Raw genomic sequence first — 17,293 nt, forward strand, 5'->3', positions numbered from 1 at the left:
GGAAGCCTGGGTCCTGGGTGCCAGAGGGAAGCCAGTGCGGCAGCCTGGGGAAGGAAGGCCTACTATTGAACGAATTTCCTGCATCGGGCCTCTAGCAAAAGAAAAAATAAATAGCAACTGCTGATCCCAGCCTGTGGGCATAGGGGGCGTGGCCGGGAGCAGGGGCGTGGCAGCCAGCAGCAACGCGCGCAGGCGTTACCGGTCACGCCGGGTCACGTGAGCGCGCAGGCGCAGCGTTGTGCAGCCTGTTCCCTCACACAAAGCCCAGACGCGGAGAAAATGGCGGCAGGGGTCGAGGCGGCGGCCGAGGTGGCAGCGACGGAGCCCAAAATGGAGGGGGAGAGCGGCGCTCCCGGCGCGCCAAGCGGCAACGGGGTTCCGGGTCCGAAAGGGTGAGTACTCCACGGTTTCTTGGCCCGGGTCAGGCATTTCGCGGCGCCGGCTCCGTTAAGTCTGTTGGCTGCCTCCCTCTGGCGCGGCCTCGTTCTAGGCCTTCCCCGCGGGTCTGCCGAGGGTGGGGGCGGCCAAGGCCGTCAGGAGTGCAGCCGGGCGGCCCCGGGAGCGCCTCCAAGATTGCTCTTTCGTCCTAGACCTCGGGGCTCCGCTCTTCCGGTTCCTCCAGGCCGGGTCCGTCCCCGAGGCCGCAAGTCAGGCCTCTGGGCGCGGGGATGATGGCGCGGGCCCCAGAGCCGGCGATTCCCCGAGCCCGCGGCCCCCTCACCTGTCGGGTGACCTTGGGCGCGGGGTTTCTTATTTCCCTCCAAAACCCCACCCCTTACCTGGGGTCTCAGTTTCCCGATCGGTCAAGCGGGGGGGAGGGGAAGTAGCGTGCAGGACTTGGCACGCGGTTGGCCCCGGTAAACGGTAGCGGAGGCGGGTAGGTAGGCTGGGACCGCGCGGACAGTTCCGGCCGCCGCCTCTTCCCCTCCTCGCTCCGCGAGCGCCGCCGCCCGCCCCCCCCTCCTCCGCGCCGAGTGCCTGGGTCGGAACCGCCCCTCGCCCCACGCTCTGGCTCCGTCCCTCGCCGCGTCTCTCACTCCTCCCCAGGTGTGCAGGAGGTATTCACAGAGCAATCGGGCCTGCTGCTTCGTGTTCACCCTTAGAAACAAACAAACAAACAAACAGGAAAAAAAAGAGAAAACATCCTTTTCCGTGTTCTAGGGAGAGATTTTCCATCATTTGGCTGGCTACCCTCTCCCAAACTCGGTCATCTTTTTGAGTCCTGCTTGGGGCTCTGTCTCGGATCCTTGGTTTTTAAAATTTGCTTAAAGCATGATCTTCCCCTGTGAAACCCACTCATTCTGACTACAGTCACCTGAAAGAAAAGCGTTTTGGTGGGGTGAGGAGAGGAAAAAGCTGGGCACACATTTGACTTCCCACACGTTTTTATAAATTGTAACATATATATACATAGTATAGAATTTACAATTTTAACTGTTTGAAGTGTGAGATTCGTTGTCATTAAGTGCATTCAGTGTTATGTAACCATTACTACCATCCATGTCCAGAACTTTTTCAACATCCCAAACTGTAGCCACTAACCAATAACTTCCGATTCTCCCCAACTCCTTGTTATGAATTTTCCTTCTGCCCAAATTTTTAATGGGCATAACTACAACTTGTGGGGGTTAAAATGAATGTAATGAAAAGCGTTTTATGTTAATGAGCATTTACTAAATACTAGCTTTGGTAAACTTAGGTGAGGAAAAAAATACGATGGTTACTGGTCCTCAGAAATCAAGAGGAAGGCATTTTGGAAATACTCTCAACACTTTATTATTGAAAACTCTGGAAAGGGATTTGTTCATTGTAGACTTTTTTCATCATCTGTCTAGGGCTCTAGGGTATCCTAGTTGGATTTCTGAGGGCCATGTTCGGAGGCCTTTAAGGTACATTTATATCCTGAATCTTTTCTTTCAAAGCACTTAATCACAGGATGGCGCGCTGCCAGATGAGAAGTTGAATTAGTTAGGTGAGAAGTTGAATTCGTTATAGATTATATAGCGTCCGGGGTACTTTATTAAATTTCCCATTTTTCACTGTTCATTTTCAAATAATTTTGTGGCTGATTCATTTGACAAACATAACATGAACTATTAAAAATAAAAATTTACTCTGCGTTGAATCCTTTTGCAGTTGGCCTCTGACCCACCATTTCAGAACAGAGGTGGACAAAAACAAAGCTCGCTGTTAAAAAATAAATTAAAAAATGTATATTTAGTTTAGATTATTGGGAAGGTAATGTTTGTGTTAACTATGTTTTGCAAGCAAGAAAAACATTTTTTTTTAACCATTTAGAAAACTCAGGTTAAGGTAATTGATCCAAAGAGTCTTCCACTTACATGACACTACCCTGGTAACCTCTCACTAAATGCAGCCGTTCAAAGTTTATTATTTATTTTTAATCCTCACAGGAGGATATTTTTTCCACTGATTTTTAGAGTGCAGGGGAGGGAGGTGGGGAGAGGGAGGGAGAAACAAATACCAAAGTGATAAGAGACACATGGATTGGTTGCCTCCTTCACACCCACACACCCCTGGTTGCCTCACTCATGCATCCCAGCAACCTAGGTACAGTACATGTCCTTGACTGGGAATTGAACCCGAGACCCTTTGGTATCGGGGCCTACGCTTTAACCACTGAGTAAAACTGGCTAGGGCTGAAGTTTATTATTTAAATAATGATTTTAGAAAATATACATTTTTATTGAATTCAGAGAGGAAGGGAGAGAGAGAAACATCAGTGATGAGATAGAATCATTGATCGGCATGCCCCACACTGGGGATCGAGCCCGCCACCCGGGCATATGCCCTGACCAGGAATTGAACTGTGATCTGGTTCATAGGTCGATGCTCATCCACTGAGCCACGCCGGCCAGGCAAAATAATAATGATTTGAGTGGGGTTTTGTTGTTGTTTTGGGCACTGTACTTTAAAAAGTGTTTCTATACTTGATTAAAAAAAAAGAATTTTGAGGTACATTATATTCTGAGCTCTGGATTAGAATAGGGCCTCTGGGTTGTTTGAATGCCTGCAGCCATTTTTTTGCTTTCACTTTGGTCTGGGATTTTATTCATGGTTACGCAAGCGATAACAGACTGCAAACATTAGGTTGCTTGTTTTCTGGTTCTCAGGTGGGTTCTCTCATTACAGAGTTGAACGCTGAATTATTCCTTCAGTAGTCTGTAAGCACAATGCCTGTGTTTCCTCAGCCATTGCCTTGGGGAGCTTGTTTGAAAGCCTAGTAGGTATATGCAACAGTAGGAAGCTAGGAGTGAATTAGTCCCATTCCCTTCCCTTAAGAAGATGATTGGTAGGAAAATATATCACTGCCAAAGTCACTGTGTGCCAAGTCTCACTTTTTGAACCTTTTACAGATGAAGGGATTGCTTAGCAAAGGTGTCATTGGGGTTTAGGTCTCAATAGTAGGACCCTACCTCTTAAGTCACCTGTATTACTGTTCCCTTAAATGTTGCGCTTAATGTTTACCAAGTTGTTATTTTTTGTTAGGTTGTTTATTGATTCTCACTGCATCCTCTGAGCTAGGTGGATACAGGTTATGCTGGTAAACAATCAGAGAGGAAAAGAGCTTGAGTTAATGTGGGTGGTTAAGTGGGCCTGGAGCTAGAATAGTGTTATGAACTGTGGCTCATAACATAGTGTTGGCTCAGTGGATGAAGGGTCCGCCTGCGTACCAAAGGGTCCTGGGTTCGATTCCTGTCAAGGGCACGTATCTTGGTTTCGAGCTCCTCCCTGGCCCGGCCCTGGTTAGGGCTTGTGCAGGAGGCAACCAACCAATGTGTTTCTCTCACATTGATGTTCCTCTCTCTGTCTTTCCCTCTCTCTTCTACTCTCCCAAAAACTCAATGAAAAAAATATCCTCAGGTGAGGATTAACAAAAAACAAACAAAAAATAAACAGAGAATGTAGCAGTCCTTTGTGGAGTAGGAACTTTAAAAATTGTTTTAGTTGTGATCTTTTTTTAAAATACGTATATTTTTTATTGATTTCAGAGAGGAAGGGAGAGGAAGAGAGAGCTAGAAATATCAATGATGAGAGAGAATCATTGATTGGCTGCCTCCTGCAAGCGCCCCACTGGGGATCGAACCTGCAACCCTGGGCATGTGCCCTGACCAGAATCAAACCTAAGACCTCCTGGTTTATAGGTCGATGCTCAATCACTGAGCCACACTGCTAGGACCAGTTGTGATCTTTATGTATAGTATAATTCTAGTGTTGTGGAGCAGTGACATGATAAATTATCAATTTTCAAAGAATGCAGTTAGTGAAACAATTCCAAAGCATATTAGACGTAATCTTATTTTAATTAAGATTAATTATGTCTAATATGGAAGGTGCTTTCAGATATCTTAGGCTTGTCTTTATTGATGTATTATGAAATAGGTTTATAGAATTTCAGGAAGTTTTTGTTATATTGGTTCTATTTAAAACTTTGGTGCGTGAGTGGGTGTCAGAATCAGATGAAATCAAAATCATTGGCAATTGGGAATTGAGAGCCAGATAGCAAGGAGAATATTGATTGGTAAGACGTTTTAGCTAGCCTAGGTAGACCACTTACTATGGCTTCATAGTAAGTTTCTTTGAAAGATTACAAATTTGCCCTAACCGGTTTGGCTCAGTGGATAGAGCGTCGGCCTGTGGACGGAAAAGGTCCCAGCTTCGATTCTGGTCGAAGGCATGTATCTTGTTTGCAGGCACATCCCCAGTAGGTGGTGTGCAGGAAGCAGCTGATGGATGTTTCTCTCTCATTGATGTTTCTCTCTATCCCTCTCTCTTTCTCTCTGTAAAAAATAAATAAAATATATTTAAAACTATGTGTTAAAAAAAGATTACAAATTTGTTACTTTATGTAGGAGTTACAAGTCAAGTGATTGGGGGGTTAAGTTTGAAATTTAATAACTATGAGAAGAAACTTTAAAAAATAGTGTTGTATAATAGGCACGATAAACACATATTGGAAACTAGAGGCCCGGTGCATGAAATTCATGCACGGGTAGGGTCCCTAGGCCTGGCCCACAATCAGGGCCTTCCTTCATCCCACAATACCCCTGGTGGTCAGCGCACATCATAGTGAGTGATCCAACTCCCAGTCTCCTGGTTGAACTCCCCAGGGGACACTTTGCATATTAGCCTTTTATATATATGGATTTTCCTCCTCACCTGCCAAGAGTAAGCAGTTGGCCCTGGCTGGTTTCGGCCTGTGGACTGAAGGGTCCAGGGTTCGATTCCAGTTGGGAGCACATGTCTGGGCTTCAGGCTCAATCCCCAGTGGGGGGATGTGCCGGAGGCAGCTGATCAGTGATTCTCTCTCATCATTGATGTTTCTTTCTCTCTCCCTTTCCTTTCCTCTCTGAAATCAATAAGAATATATATTTAAAAAAAAGGAAGCAATTGGCAGATATGCTGTTTGGCAGATTTTGGTGCATGACTTTCATGTGAAGTAGAAAGGTTCCTTCTAAGTCTGTTTGTGATGTGCAGCCAGCCTGAGAAAGGTCTGTTGTGAACCTGAGTGGGCAGAGTAAAGAGTTCTAGGGATCCCGAGAACTCGAGTGGCCATACCTCCCACATCTACCATCTGGAAGTCTATTTTATGTTTGTATAGTTCAGATCTTGTAGGAAGCTGCTTTCCTTAGTTTTGCTTAGGATGATACCTTCATTGGGTTCCCACTTGGCACCCTTTTATTTGGATGTGAGGGATCTAGTTTAAAAAAACACACACCACTTTCGAATTTTTCCAGATAAGTATGTTAAAAGAAAGTCCTCCATATACCATCCAATGTTTGAACACCATTCCTCCCAAACACAAGTAAGAATCCTGGAATAAAGATCAGCCCTTTTATTCAGTGAAGGTAGTTTTGTAAATCATCTATACCATAGTTTTTGGCTTTTTGTTTTTTTCCATTTGTGCCATGGATCACAAATCCTCTGCTGGAATTTGTGGTTTGGGAGTCTCAGGATTCTCACTAGTGGAAAGATCAGGGTTAATGAAGTAGAAAGTATACTCAGTGCCTTGAGAAGAACTTCTGTGGCTACCAGCCAGCTCCCCAGTTGTTCCTGATCAGTGCTTACAGGTGTTACAGGTGTCTGCCTGTGGTCAAAGGGGGCTGAACTGAACAGGAAGTTCAGGGAACAGCCTCACTTTGGCTGCGCACGCACACACTGGCCTGTTGTCCCTAGGCTATGGCCTGTCCGGCCTGGTCTGGTTTTGTGCTTCGGAAGTTTGCATTTCTTGTGAAGCTTTTTTTATTTCCTAATCTAAGCTGAATTTGTTTGTATGGAGCTTAGAACTGAAATGTTACAACATAGAGGCACCTAACACACCAAGGTGAAAAGTATCACAGGAAAGGCCATGCTCAAAGAAAGCATCCACGCTTCTTTGCAAAAGTTGGGATTGTTTGTGTGCTGTCTTTAATGTACCAGGGTTGCTCAGACTTTGGTTTTCCTAGCGTCAAAGTTGGGTTGTGTAGAGAATGGTTTCTTTCCCTTAAAAATTTTTTTTGTGGTACAATATATGTAAGAGTTGCCATTTTAACCATTTTAAGTGTACAGTTCAGGGGCATCAAGTACAATGTTGTACATTATACCATGATCTACATTCCACTTCCAGAGCTTTTATCATCCTAAACAGAAACTCTGGCTTGTTTAACTTAGTATGTTTTCAAAAGTCATCTGTGTTACAACATGTCTCAGTACTTCATACCCGGACACAAGTAAGAATCCTGGAATAAAGATCATAAAAATGGTTGAATAATATTCTATTGGATTTATATACTACATTTTGTTCATTTTGTTCATCTGTTGGTGGACACTTAGGTTGTTTCCACCTTTAGGCTATTATGAATAATACTGCTAGTGGCATATAAGTATTTGAGTCTTTGCTTTCAGTTCTTTGGGAGTGGAATTGCTGGGATATGTAATGATTATATTTTTAAAAGATTTTTGTTTTGTTAACCCTCAACTGGAGATATTTTTCCCATTGCTTTTCAGAGATAGTGGGGTGGGAGGGGAGAGAGAGAGAAGAAAGAGAGAGAGAGGAAGGAAGGTAGGAAGGAAGGAAGGAAGGGAGGGAGGGAGGGAGGGAGGGAGGGAGGAAGGAAGGTCCATGTGAGAGAGACACATGGACTGGTTGCCTCCCACACAAACTTGGAGTGGTGACAGGGAGTGAACTGGAAACCCAGGGAGAGGTGCCCTTGACCAGGAATAGAACTTTAGACCCTTCTGTGCGAGTGCTGATGCTCTATCCACTGGACCACACCGGCCAGAGTATGGTTATAAGTTTTTTGAGTAACTGCCACACTTTTATATAGCAGCTGCACCTTTTTTGTTGTTAATCCTCACCCGAGGGTATTTTTCCATTGTTTTTTTTGTGTGTGTGTGTTTAAGAGAGTGGAAAGGGAGGGGGAGAGACACAGAAACATCTCTGTGAGAGAGACACATCGATTGGTTGCCTCCCGCACATGTCCCAACCAGGGCCCAGGATCAAGCCTGCAACTAAGGTACATGATCTTGACTGGAATCGAACTCCGGACTCTGTGGTCTGTGGGCTGACACTCGATCCACTGAGCCAAACCGATTTAGGGCTTACATTCCCACTTAAAACAATTAAAAACACATACACACACAACAAAAGGCACTTTTATTTGTGAAGCTAAAATTGATTGGGTCTGTGTGTACCACCTCATTTCTGTTCCATGAGATCTTAATCTTTTTTTTTTAAGTTTTTTTTTTTTTTTTTAAGAGGGAGAGGAAGGGAGAAGGGAGAGAAACATCGACGTGAGAGCAGAACATTGATAGGCTATCTCCTACAGGGGATTGAGCCCACAACCTGGGTGTGTACCCTGATCTGGGATGGAACCAGCAACCTTTTGGTGCATGGGACAGTGCCCAACCGTGCCCAATCTTTCCTTCTCTTTTCTATTTCTGTCTTGGAACTAAAGCACCTCAGGCAGGGAGTTGGCCTCTTACTCCCATTTCTGTTATGTCCCATAGGAGTGCATGAATGGCTGGAAAGCACACTTTTCTTGGGACCAGTTTCTTTTTTTTTTTCTTTTAAATATATGTTTTATTGATTTCAGAGAAGAAGGGAGAGGGAGAGAGAGAGACAGAAATATCAGTGATGAGAGAGAACCACTAATCAGCTGCTTCCCACATGCCCCACACCGGGGATTGAGCCCACAACTGGGAATTGAACTGTTACCTCCTGGTTCATAGGTCCAACGCTCAACCACTGAGCCACGCCGGCTGTGCTGGGACCAGTTTCTTGATAGGTGGGGTGTAAGGCGTACACTACTGCCGATTTCTGCTCTATGGAACACTTTAGTTTAAATGTTTCATCAAACTAATTACATACAACTTGTGTTGTATGTAACTTTGTGTGAACTGTAACCTGACAAATGAAATACTATCTTTCATATTGTGCTAACATATGGACCCTCTTTTCTTTTTCTTTTCAATTCAGTGAAGGAGAACGACCTACTCAGAATGAGAAGAGAAAGGAGAAAAACATAAAAAGAGGGGGCAATCGCTTTGAGCCATATGCCAATCCAACCAAACGATACAGAGCCTTCATTACAAACATACCTTTTGATGTGAAATGGCAGTCACTTAAAGACCTGGTTAAAGAAAAAGGTAATGGTACTGGTGGTTGAGTAGGGTAAGAAGGTTGGTGTGTCATCTTTTCTGTGGCTAATTCCTTGGTTACTTTTTGTCAGTGGAAGCTGTCTGGGTAGAGCATGTGTTCTGTCCAGGCTTGAGAGTTAAGCCCTCCTATCCACCCTACTTTTATTTGTGGTCGTGCACCTGTTTGTCAAATAGGGTGATTTGATGGTCCCTTGGCCTATAAATGATTTTATTGGCTTAATATGATAGGGCTTCAGTTAAGCTTGAGGGGAGCCTCTTTGTGGTGAGGACATTTTTTGAATTTTTCATAATAGGTGGGAGAGGTGTTACATTTTCTTGATCTCTGTCTCTTTTTATTTTTATTTTTAAGCTTTTAAATTCTTGTGGGAAGGTAGTTGTTTAAATTTTGTGGATGTCTTTCTGAGATCAAAATTTGGTAGCTGGAACTTGTGCTGTTCAGATTGTAAATTATAAAACATTAGCTTGCGTTAAAATTGTTAGACTTTCCCCCCCTAGGGGAAAATTCTTAGATTGACAATTGGAGAGCTCATAATAAGGCCTGTCCTGTGTAATGCAGAGCGTTCAGGTGCAATCAGTAACAGCCCAGGTGTCCAAATTTGGGCTTAGGGCAGGGAAAACAACAGAAGCTCTGCTGCCACCAGGAGGTCTGAGGAGGTCGGTTGCCTCCATGGTCCTCTGCCTTATCCCCTGCACACACCAGGGTGTCCTCTCTTTCCCACACTCTTGTTCTGTTTCTTCTGTCTTCCTTTCTTTCCTGCTGGTGGCACTCGGCTAAAGAGATTGCTCAGCCCTGGTTTAGACAAAACTGTTGATAGAGAACAATTTGTCTAATGCCTTGAGGTCTCCCCTCACCCCACAACCCCAAGGGAAACTGAGACTCAAATTACTCTTAAATGCAGGGTATTTTTTTTTTTAAGGACTGAAAGGCATTGGGTGTTTTGTTTTTGTTTTTTTGTTTTTTTTTTGAGCATTCATAATGAAAAGAGATTTGAGCTTGATTTGTCAAATGATTAACATTTCAGTGACAGAGATGCCACTTGGATAGGTTATTTTGGTATGTGTATGGTGCTCCCAGCATTGGGTTTTGAAAATATAAATGGCCCACTGCCATCATTGTCCCATCTTTCAATTTGACCATGACATGCACTAGGCATTGGAACTTCTTTGTACAGTTATGTATGCTGTTCCCATGTAGTATTATTCCAGATAATATAGATGGAAAATGTTTTGGTGTGAGATTTGTTTTCCTGCCTTGATCAGCCAAATCATTCCTGCCAATGCTCCTAGGGCAAGAGTGAAGTTTCTTCTTTTTGTCTGAAGGGCGTGTCATGTGGCATCCCAGATGCAGTGTTCTTGGTTTTTGGGACTGCTGCTTCAATATAAGTTTAGAATTTCTGTACGGTAAAGTTGGGTCTCATTCGAATTAGTTTTTGGAATATCCCCAAATTTGTGTTCTTGTGATTTGGTTGAACCACTGAATGGATACTTCCATTGATAATAAGGTATAGTAGTTCCAAGAACCAGGAATGTGGCTTTGAAAATGCAGAATTTTGTAAGAGATTGCAGGCCAAATTATTTTTTCACTTTAAGGAGTGTGTGAACCAGTTTTGGGACATGATGGTTAAAGTAGGTGACATTTTTACTGCTTTACCATTCAGTAATTCAGTTTTGGAAGCCTTAAAGCTGGTAGCAGCAGCAGCCATGACGTTTCTGGATGTAGAAGCAGTTCACCTCAATTTCCTATTGAACTGTATTAAGTGTGGAGCCAGCCTGGTGGTTTATTTGGATACTTCCAAACTGGTTCTCATATTCCTCTGGCATACTGCTATGAATGCCCTGGCTCAGCCCTTTCAGTGTATTTTTGGTGGTGTAATTTAGAATTACAGGTGTGCAGTAAATTAGTTATTTTTAACAAACCTTAAAATGTTCTTGCTTAGATCTCCCCTGTACAGGTTAAATTACTTTTCCATTTAATTAAATTATTAGCTATGTTAGATTGTGAATAAAGGATTCATAAGAGTAAGGTAATATTTTTTATGGTAATGCTTATATACAGTATGTGAACTCTAAAAAAATGTACTGTTTGCATACATATGGCTCCTTAAGAAATGTTCTTACCCTTTTTTTTAATGTTTTCAAAAAACTATATATATTTTTAAAATAATGTTTTTATTGATTCAGAGAGGAAGGGAGAGGGAGAGACAGAAACATCAGTGATGAGAATCATCAATCTACCCACTGGGGTCAAGCCTGCAACTGGGGCATGTGCCCTGACTATGACCTTCTGGTTCATAGGTTGATGCTCAACCACTGAACCACACCATTTGGGCTCATAATATTTTATTAATGTCTTGATATACCAAAAATAAGTTTACCAGGTGTACCGGTTAATAATGGCAGATTTTGTAATAAAAGAAAACACGATAATTTCCAGAGAAACATCAAAGGTGCTTTATTCAACGTCATGTCCATGCGCTGGCTACACATTTTCCCCATCTTTCAAGTAATTTGTGGATACCGTCCCAATAGAACTTTTCTTGTTTTGAGGAAGACCATTCAGAGACCCAATTTTCCACTTCTTCGTATGTTTTGAAGTGCTGCTCAGAAAGTGTGTGCGCCATTGATCAGAACAAGTGGTAATCGGAAGGAGCAAGGTCTGGTGAATACTGCGGGTGGGTTAATTCTTCCCTGGCAAGATTTTTTAACATGTCTTTAATGGTTTTGAAGTGTGTGATGGTGTGTTATGAAGCAAAATTACTTTGCCGTGTCTTCTGGCTCATTCTGGTCATTTCACGATCAAAGCATGGTTCAATTTGATTATTTGTTGTTGGTAGCTATCAGTATTAACGGTTTCACCTGGTTTTAGAAGCTCATAATACACCACACCTTTCTGATCCCACCAAACGCAGACTATTTTCTTTTTTCCGAAGCATTTCAGCCTTGCAGTCGATGTTGATGGTTGACCTGGATCAACCCATGATTTTGTGCATTTGGGATTCTTAAAATAAATCCACTTTTAATCGCCAGTCACAATTCGATGTAAAAAAGACTTCCGTGCCATTGAAGCAACATTTTACTGATGACTTTACAATTTTCCATTTGTCTTTTGTTCAGTTGATGTGGCATCCATTTTCCTTCCTTTTAAAATCTTTCCCATTGCTTGTAAACGACCGGAAATTGTTTGCTGAGCAACGTTTAATCTTTCTGCTAGTTGTTTTTGAGTTTGACACACATTTTCATCCTATAATGCTTGTAATTATTGGTCATCAAACTTTTTCGGTTGACCTGGACGTTCTTTGTCTTTCACATTGAAATCATCACTTTTAAAGCGTTTAAACCAGCGTTCACAAGTATCTTGAGATGGAGCATGTTCACCATAAGCTTCCCAAAGTATACGATAACTTTTTCTTCAAAATAAAGTAATGAATTAAAACTTCCCGCAAATGCTCTTTTTTTTGGCACGAAATTTGACATTTTTAAGGGTAAAAATATGTGTTAACACCTTCAGCAAATTTGACATAAAAAGTTTTGAAGCTTGCTGTCAATACAACAAAATAGCATACATATCAAATGCATTTATATCAACATATGTGTAACTCCATCTATTGAAAAAAATCCGCATTATTAACTGGTACACCTAGTAAATAGTTATTTGAAGTCTGAAATATTTTTTTTAAAATATATATTTTATTGATTTTTTACAGAGAGGAAGGGAGAGGGATAGAGAGTCAGAAACATCGATGAGAGAGAAACATTGATCAGCTGCCTCTTGCACACCCCCCACTGGGGATATGCCCGCAACCAAGGTACATGCCCTTTACCGGAATCGAACCTGGGACCCTTTAGTCCGCAGGCCGATGCTCTATCCACTGAGCCAAACCGGTTAGGGCTGAAGTCTGAAATATTTATGTGAAATCCGTTGCAAATATGTTTTAAGGTTTTTGAAGACTTGTTATTGCACAGGGAAGGAAAGTCAAGGGTAAGTGTCTGAGAGACACATCCTAAAAGCATTAGTCGCAAAATGATCTCTACTATGGGCACAACAGAGATTTGGGCTGTCATAACCCAATCACTCTATCAGTCTGCATTTTAAGAGTCTCTCCCTGATGAAATTGTCCTGTTTCAGAAAACTGGTGGAATAATTTGTCCTCAAGATCTGAATAATGTTATATCATTGCAGCACCGTCTAATTGCCACTTTCAGAATTAAGGTAGCAGCTCTGAGATGGCAGGACAGGAGCTTTCTAAGCCTAATCATTAATCATGCCTGAGACTGCCTCACGCACCACTCCCTAATTCCCTGTCTTTCCCCTTCTTTGACATCAGTGTATTTTATAGTACTTGTCTTGAATTTTAGCATTTAACAGCATTCTGGAAGATCCTACTAATAATTCATGTATTATGTCAACGGGCCACTTTTCCCCTGGCTTTTTCAAAACCCTTTGTGGGATCACAGCTTACTTGGTGCCCAGCTTTTTTTGGTGGCACTGTCATGAAATCAACATTGCTGATTTTTTGCTCACTCCCACAATATCAGAGACATGAATTAAAGCATTTCACAGTCCTTAGAATTGAATGCCCTCTTTCCCTGAGCTTTCCCCTTCCTGTTCTATGGGACACAAGAAAGGTTTCTATTGTCCTTCCTTTTGACTATGCTTATTTTTTATGGAGATAATGCATGGGGGGAAAAGTGGCAGCTCTGAAGACCAAATTGTTACTGGATTAAAACAAATTTTTTGAGAGCCAGTGTAATATGAAATTTGGAGATAGCCAGACCAAGTTTGAGAGTGACTTAATGGTCTCAACAGCTGTCTAATTAGGATACACATCTTAAAGTGTTTGTCCATAAGGACTGGGCAAAGAAGTAAGATTTCTGTGAGCAAAAGATGATCTTGGGTATTTTAAACTTAAGCAGTGTTGTGCTACATTATTGGGAAGTCCTGTGTAGAAGAAGAAAGTTTGGCAGGGGCTGCTTGTTCTCCTGGCCTAACCTGGGAGCCAGCAGGACTGAGCTGCAGCAGCAGTTAAGCACAGAGCACAGAGTGAGGAAGAAAAGGAAGGTCAGTGATGTAGTTTACTCTCAATCAATCCCAAGGTTAGCAGCAGTCAGTTTAACTTATGTAAGCAAAGATTTTGTTAAGCACTTAATCCTTCTATTTTTATTTAATGCATCACTTCAAGTAAATTTTAAATTCCAGCTAACATAAAACTAAGTCCCAGAGGGCATGTGTAGTCCAGTAGAAGGTCTCCAGTGCCTCTTGGAGATGATCTTCATGGAGGGTCTATGGAGCAGAACTTATTTTCAATACTCTTCTGCTGTTACCACAGAGTCAGAAAGAAGAATGGGCTCAATCAGTTTCTAACTTGTCTGTAAATTAAGTAATCACTGTGAAGAATAATTATTTTGCCATATATAAGAGAAACAAGCTATAAATATAAACAACCTATATATGTGCCTGTATCAGTGGTCGGCAAACTGCGGCTCGCGAGCCATATGCAGCTCTTTGGCCCCTTGAGTGTGGCTCTTCCACAGAATACCACAGCCTGGGCGAGTCTATTTTGAAGTGGCGTTAGAAGAAGTTTAAGCTTAAAAAATTTGGCTCTTAAAAGAAATTTCAATCATACTCTTGATATTTGGCTCTGTTGACTAATGAGTTTGCCGACCACTGGCCTATATATATTAAGCCTTTCCAATTCAAATATGTATTCTGTGTACCCTTCCATTAGAGTGTCTACCTTATTATGAGGTGAATATGTTTGATAACATGCCCTGGTCTCCTTTCCCCCTTTAAATTATAGGCCTTTTTACATATGAATTCTCTTCAGTGACTTGGACCTCTGTACTACTCTTTTTTTTTTTTTTTGGTCCATTTCAGACTTGAGCAGTAAATGAAAACAGAAACAAATACTCTTTGTGGTAAAAATGCATTCAGAAGTGTTAAATCAGAGTAGCTCCAAGGACTGCCTAAATTTTGGTTTGTTCATCTCTTTAACCTCCTGGTACCTTTTATTCTTGAGGCAATATATTTTTGTTTGTTTGTTTTTTCTCCTTTCTTGAGACAGTATTTTTAATAATTCACCTAAATGTTGGTAAAAAATGATTTCTTGGAGCATTTTAAAGTAAAGGTAGGTGATAACATTTGGCATTATTAGGCTTTTCGGAGTCATAGTTTTTTCCTGCAGATATTTTGATATTTAAGCTGCAATAGAATTTGTCTTAGCAGTCTTCTCTTGGGATTACACCCATGTTCAACAGTGGGGGCGGGGAGCAACAGTAATTTTCATTAATACCTGTGAATTCCATTTTTGTGACACTGTTGCTACAGCCAATTTATGAACTCTGCCTTCAGTTCTGTGATCTGCACTGGTTGGTTGGTTCTTTCATTTATTTCGTTGAATTGCCAGATTAATAGTTAACAAATTTTGCCTTCAAAGTTTTGTTGATAGTAGAATTGACAGGTCTTGCTTTATTTAGTATTTAGAGCTAAAGGATCAGTAGTCTTTTACAGGCTTTGTTATAATCTTCCTATAGGGAAGTATACATTAGCATCTGTTGCAGAGCCTGTGAGAAGCTCTGCAGCAGTTGCTAATTGATGATCCTTGGGAACAGCACTGCTCATGCTAGAGCCACAGTGACTGTCTCACTTATGACTAAACTGAGAGGAGGGAGGGTTAGTTTAATGTAATTGAGGGGGGAATTTTTTAAGCAAGGGATTGAAGGTTGGGTGTGTTTCATTACTAGAATGTTAAGTGTGAAAAGTCCTAATTTCTAAACCTGGCTTTTGTTAAAATGGTTATGACCATGGAGAAAAGTTTGATTGGGACTTGCTTGGTTTCTAGGTTGCAATGACATCTTTTTGATAAAGTGTCTTTATGGGCACAGACTAGAAACTGCCCAAATGCAACAGTATTTGACTTTTGACAACAGTTACAGTTGTCCTTGAGTTAGATATTGTGATTCTTTTATTTACTTTTAAGGTTATTAGGCAGTAGTCACAATCATAGCTCATAGCAAATAAACTTGGGTTCTCTATTCATTGGCTTGACACTACTTGGCATTTTCATTTAAGTGGAGACAAAGGGCTGTTGGTCCTCAAATGGCTGCTGCTATTGAAAAAAAAAAAAGGCTTAACATGGCTTCAGGAATGGCCACAACTTTTTTGGAATTGCTTTACTTTTATATGGGTGAAATAAAGACAGTTTGTATGACTGTCCCTTGTCTGTGGTCATTTTTCAGTTTGCCCCTCAGGAGTATATACTCTACAAGGTTACATTTACTAGTTGCTCCTGTTTCCTTTCTTCATCTCTGCACTGATTCTCCTTCCTGTTTTGTGTAAAGTCCTGGTTTGGTAAACATTTCGGGAAAGGACAAGGAAGGCAAGGCTGTAGACTTAACCTTTGAACACTTGGCTTTCTTGGTGTCAATGCCATGCAAATATATTACTAATAAATATGCCTTTCAAATTGTTAATTTAAAAAAATAATTTTATTTTACATTTAAATATCTCCTTGCAATATTTTAAAATCCAATAATTATTTTAATGTTTTTTGAGCAAAGGAGGTAGAATAGGCAGGACTTGTTGTGGCCATTAGGAGGGTTATTTTTACTCTTGTAGTGCTAAACCAAACTTGAAAACAGTTGGAGAAGGCTTTACCATTATAAAAATAATACTTTAAAAAATAGCCTGTTTAGAGATTTTCTCCAAATTAACCCTTTAAATTTCTGTGTGCCATCTTCAAGTTCAGCAGCCATTTTAATGGTTGACTTGATGGGTTTTAACATCTGGTCATGGTGGTCATGAATTGGCAATCCAAACCTTTAGGAAAATCTGCAGAACCTTTTGAAATGTTTTGTTTTTCCCCTTTTGTGTAGATTAGAAGCAAGTGAGTCTGTTTAATTGTTTAGTTACAAACTGAGTTCCTGGGATTTTTGTTGTTGTTTTTATTTCAAAGAGGAAGAGGGAGAGAGATAGAAACATCAATGATGAGAGAGAATCATTGATCGGCCGCCTCCTGCACACCCCACACTGGGAATTGAGCCTGTAGCCTGGAAATAATGCCCTGACCAGGAATTGAATTGTGACCTCCAGGTTCCATAGGGCACGCTCAACCATGGAGCCTTGCTGGCCAGGCCAAACTGAGATCTAAATTTGCATTTAATCTGTATCCTTTATTGAGGAAGTTGAGAAAGCAGCAAGAATAAAACCTGGTTTAATGGACTGAGGAGAATCCAGGTGCTGTGATTGAATATTCAAACATCCTACTTCTGACAGTTGTTGGGCCCACTGCTTTGTGCACGACCAGCTACAGAATTGGTGGGGTATAGAGCAAAATGAAAATGCAGGTCCCCCCTTGTTTAAAAATTAGGAATTTCAAGACAACAGTATTAAACCAAGCACGTGGCTCTTCTGAGCGCTGGGCCCCTGGATTATGCAGGTTGCTCATCCATGTAGCTTGCAACACCATGTGTAAGCCTTTGAGCATATACACATCCTTGATATAGCATTTGAGCTCAGTCTAGTGGCATTGCAATTTGTGTGCTGTTTACTTGCTTTCACTAGTAAGAGTGTATGTGTAAAACTTTTCCCTTACCCAGAAAGTGAATCACGCAGACTTCTTTCCTATAGTTTTGG

At 41.5% G+C, this 17,293-nt stretch overlaps 1 protein-coding gene across 1 annotated transcript in view; it reads left to right on the forward strand.

The window, feature by feature from the left end:
* The first annotated feature begins 246 nt into the window (after window positions 1–246).
* HNRNPM (heterogeneous nuclear ribonucleoprotein M) overlaps window positions 247–17,293 on the forward strand; it is a 45,092-nt gene continuing 28,045 nt past the window's right edge. The window contains exons 1-2 of the mRNA XM_008151442.3: window positions 247–392; window positions 8,480–8,649. Coding sequence (XP_008149664.1) covers window positions 280–392; window positions 8,480–8,649 — 283 coding nt within the window. The 5' untranslated portion in view covers window positions 247–279. The remainder of the gene's footprint in view (window positions 393–8,479; window positions 8,650–17,293) is intronic.

Source organism: Eptesicus fuscus, chromosome 6, assembly GCF_027574615.1.
Source record: "Eptesicus fuscus isolate TK198812 chromosome 6, DD_ASM_mEF_20220401, whole genome shotgun sequence".
NCBI lineage: Eukaryota > Metazoa > Chordata > Mammalia > Chiroptera > Vespertilionidae > Eptesicus > Eptesicus fuscus.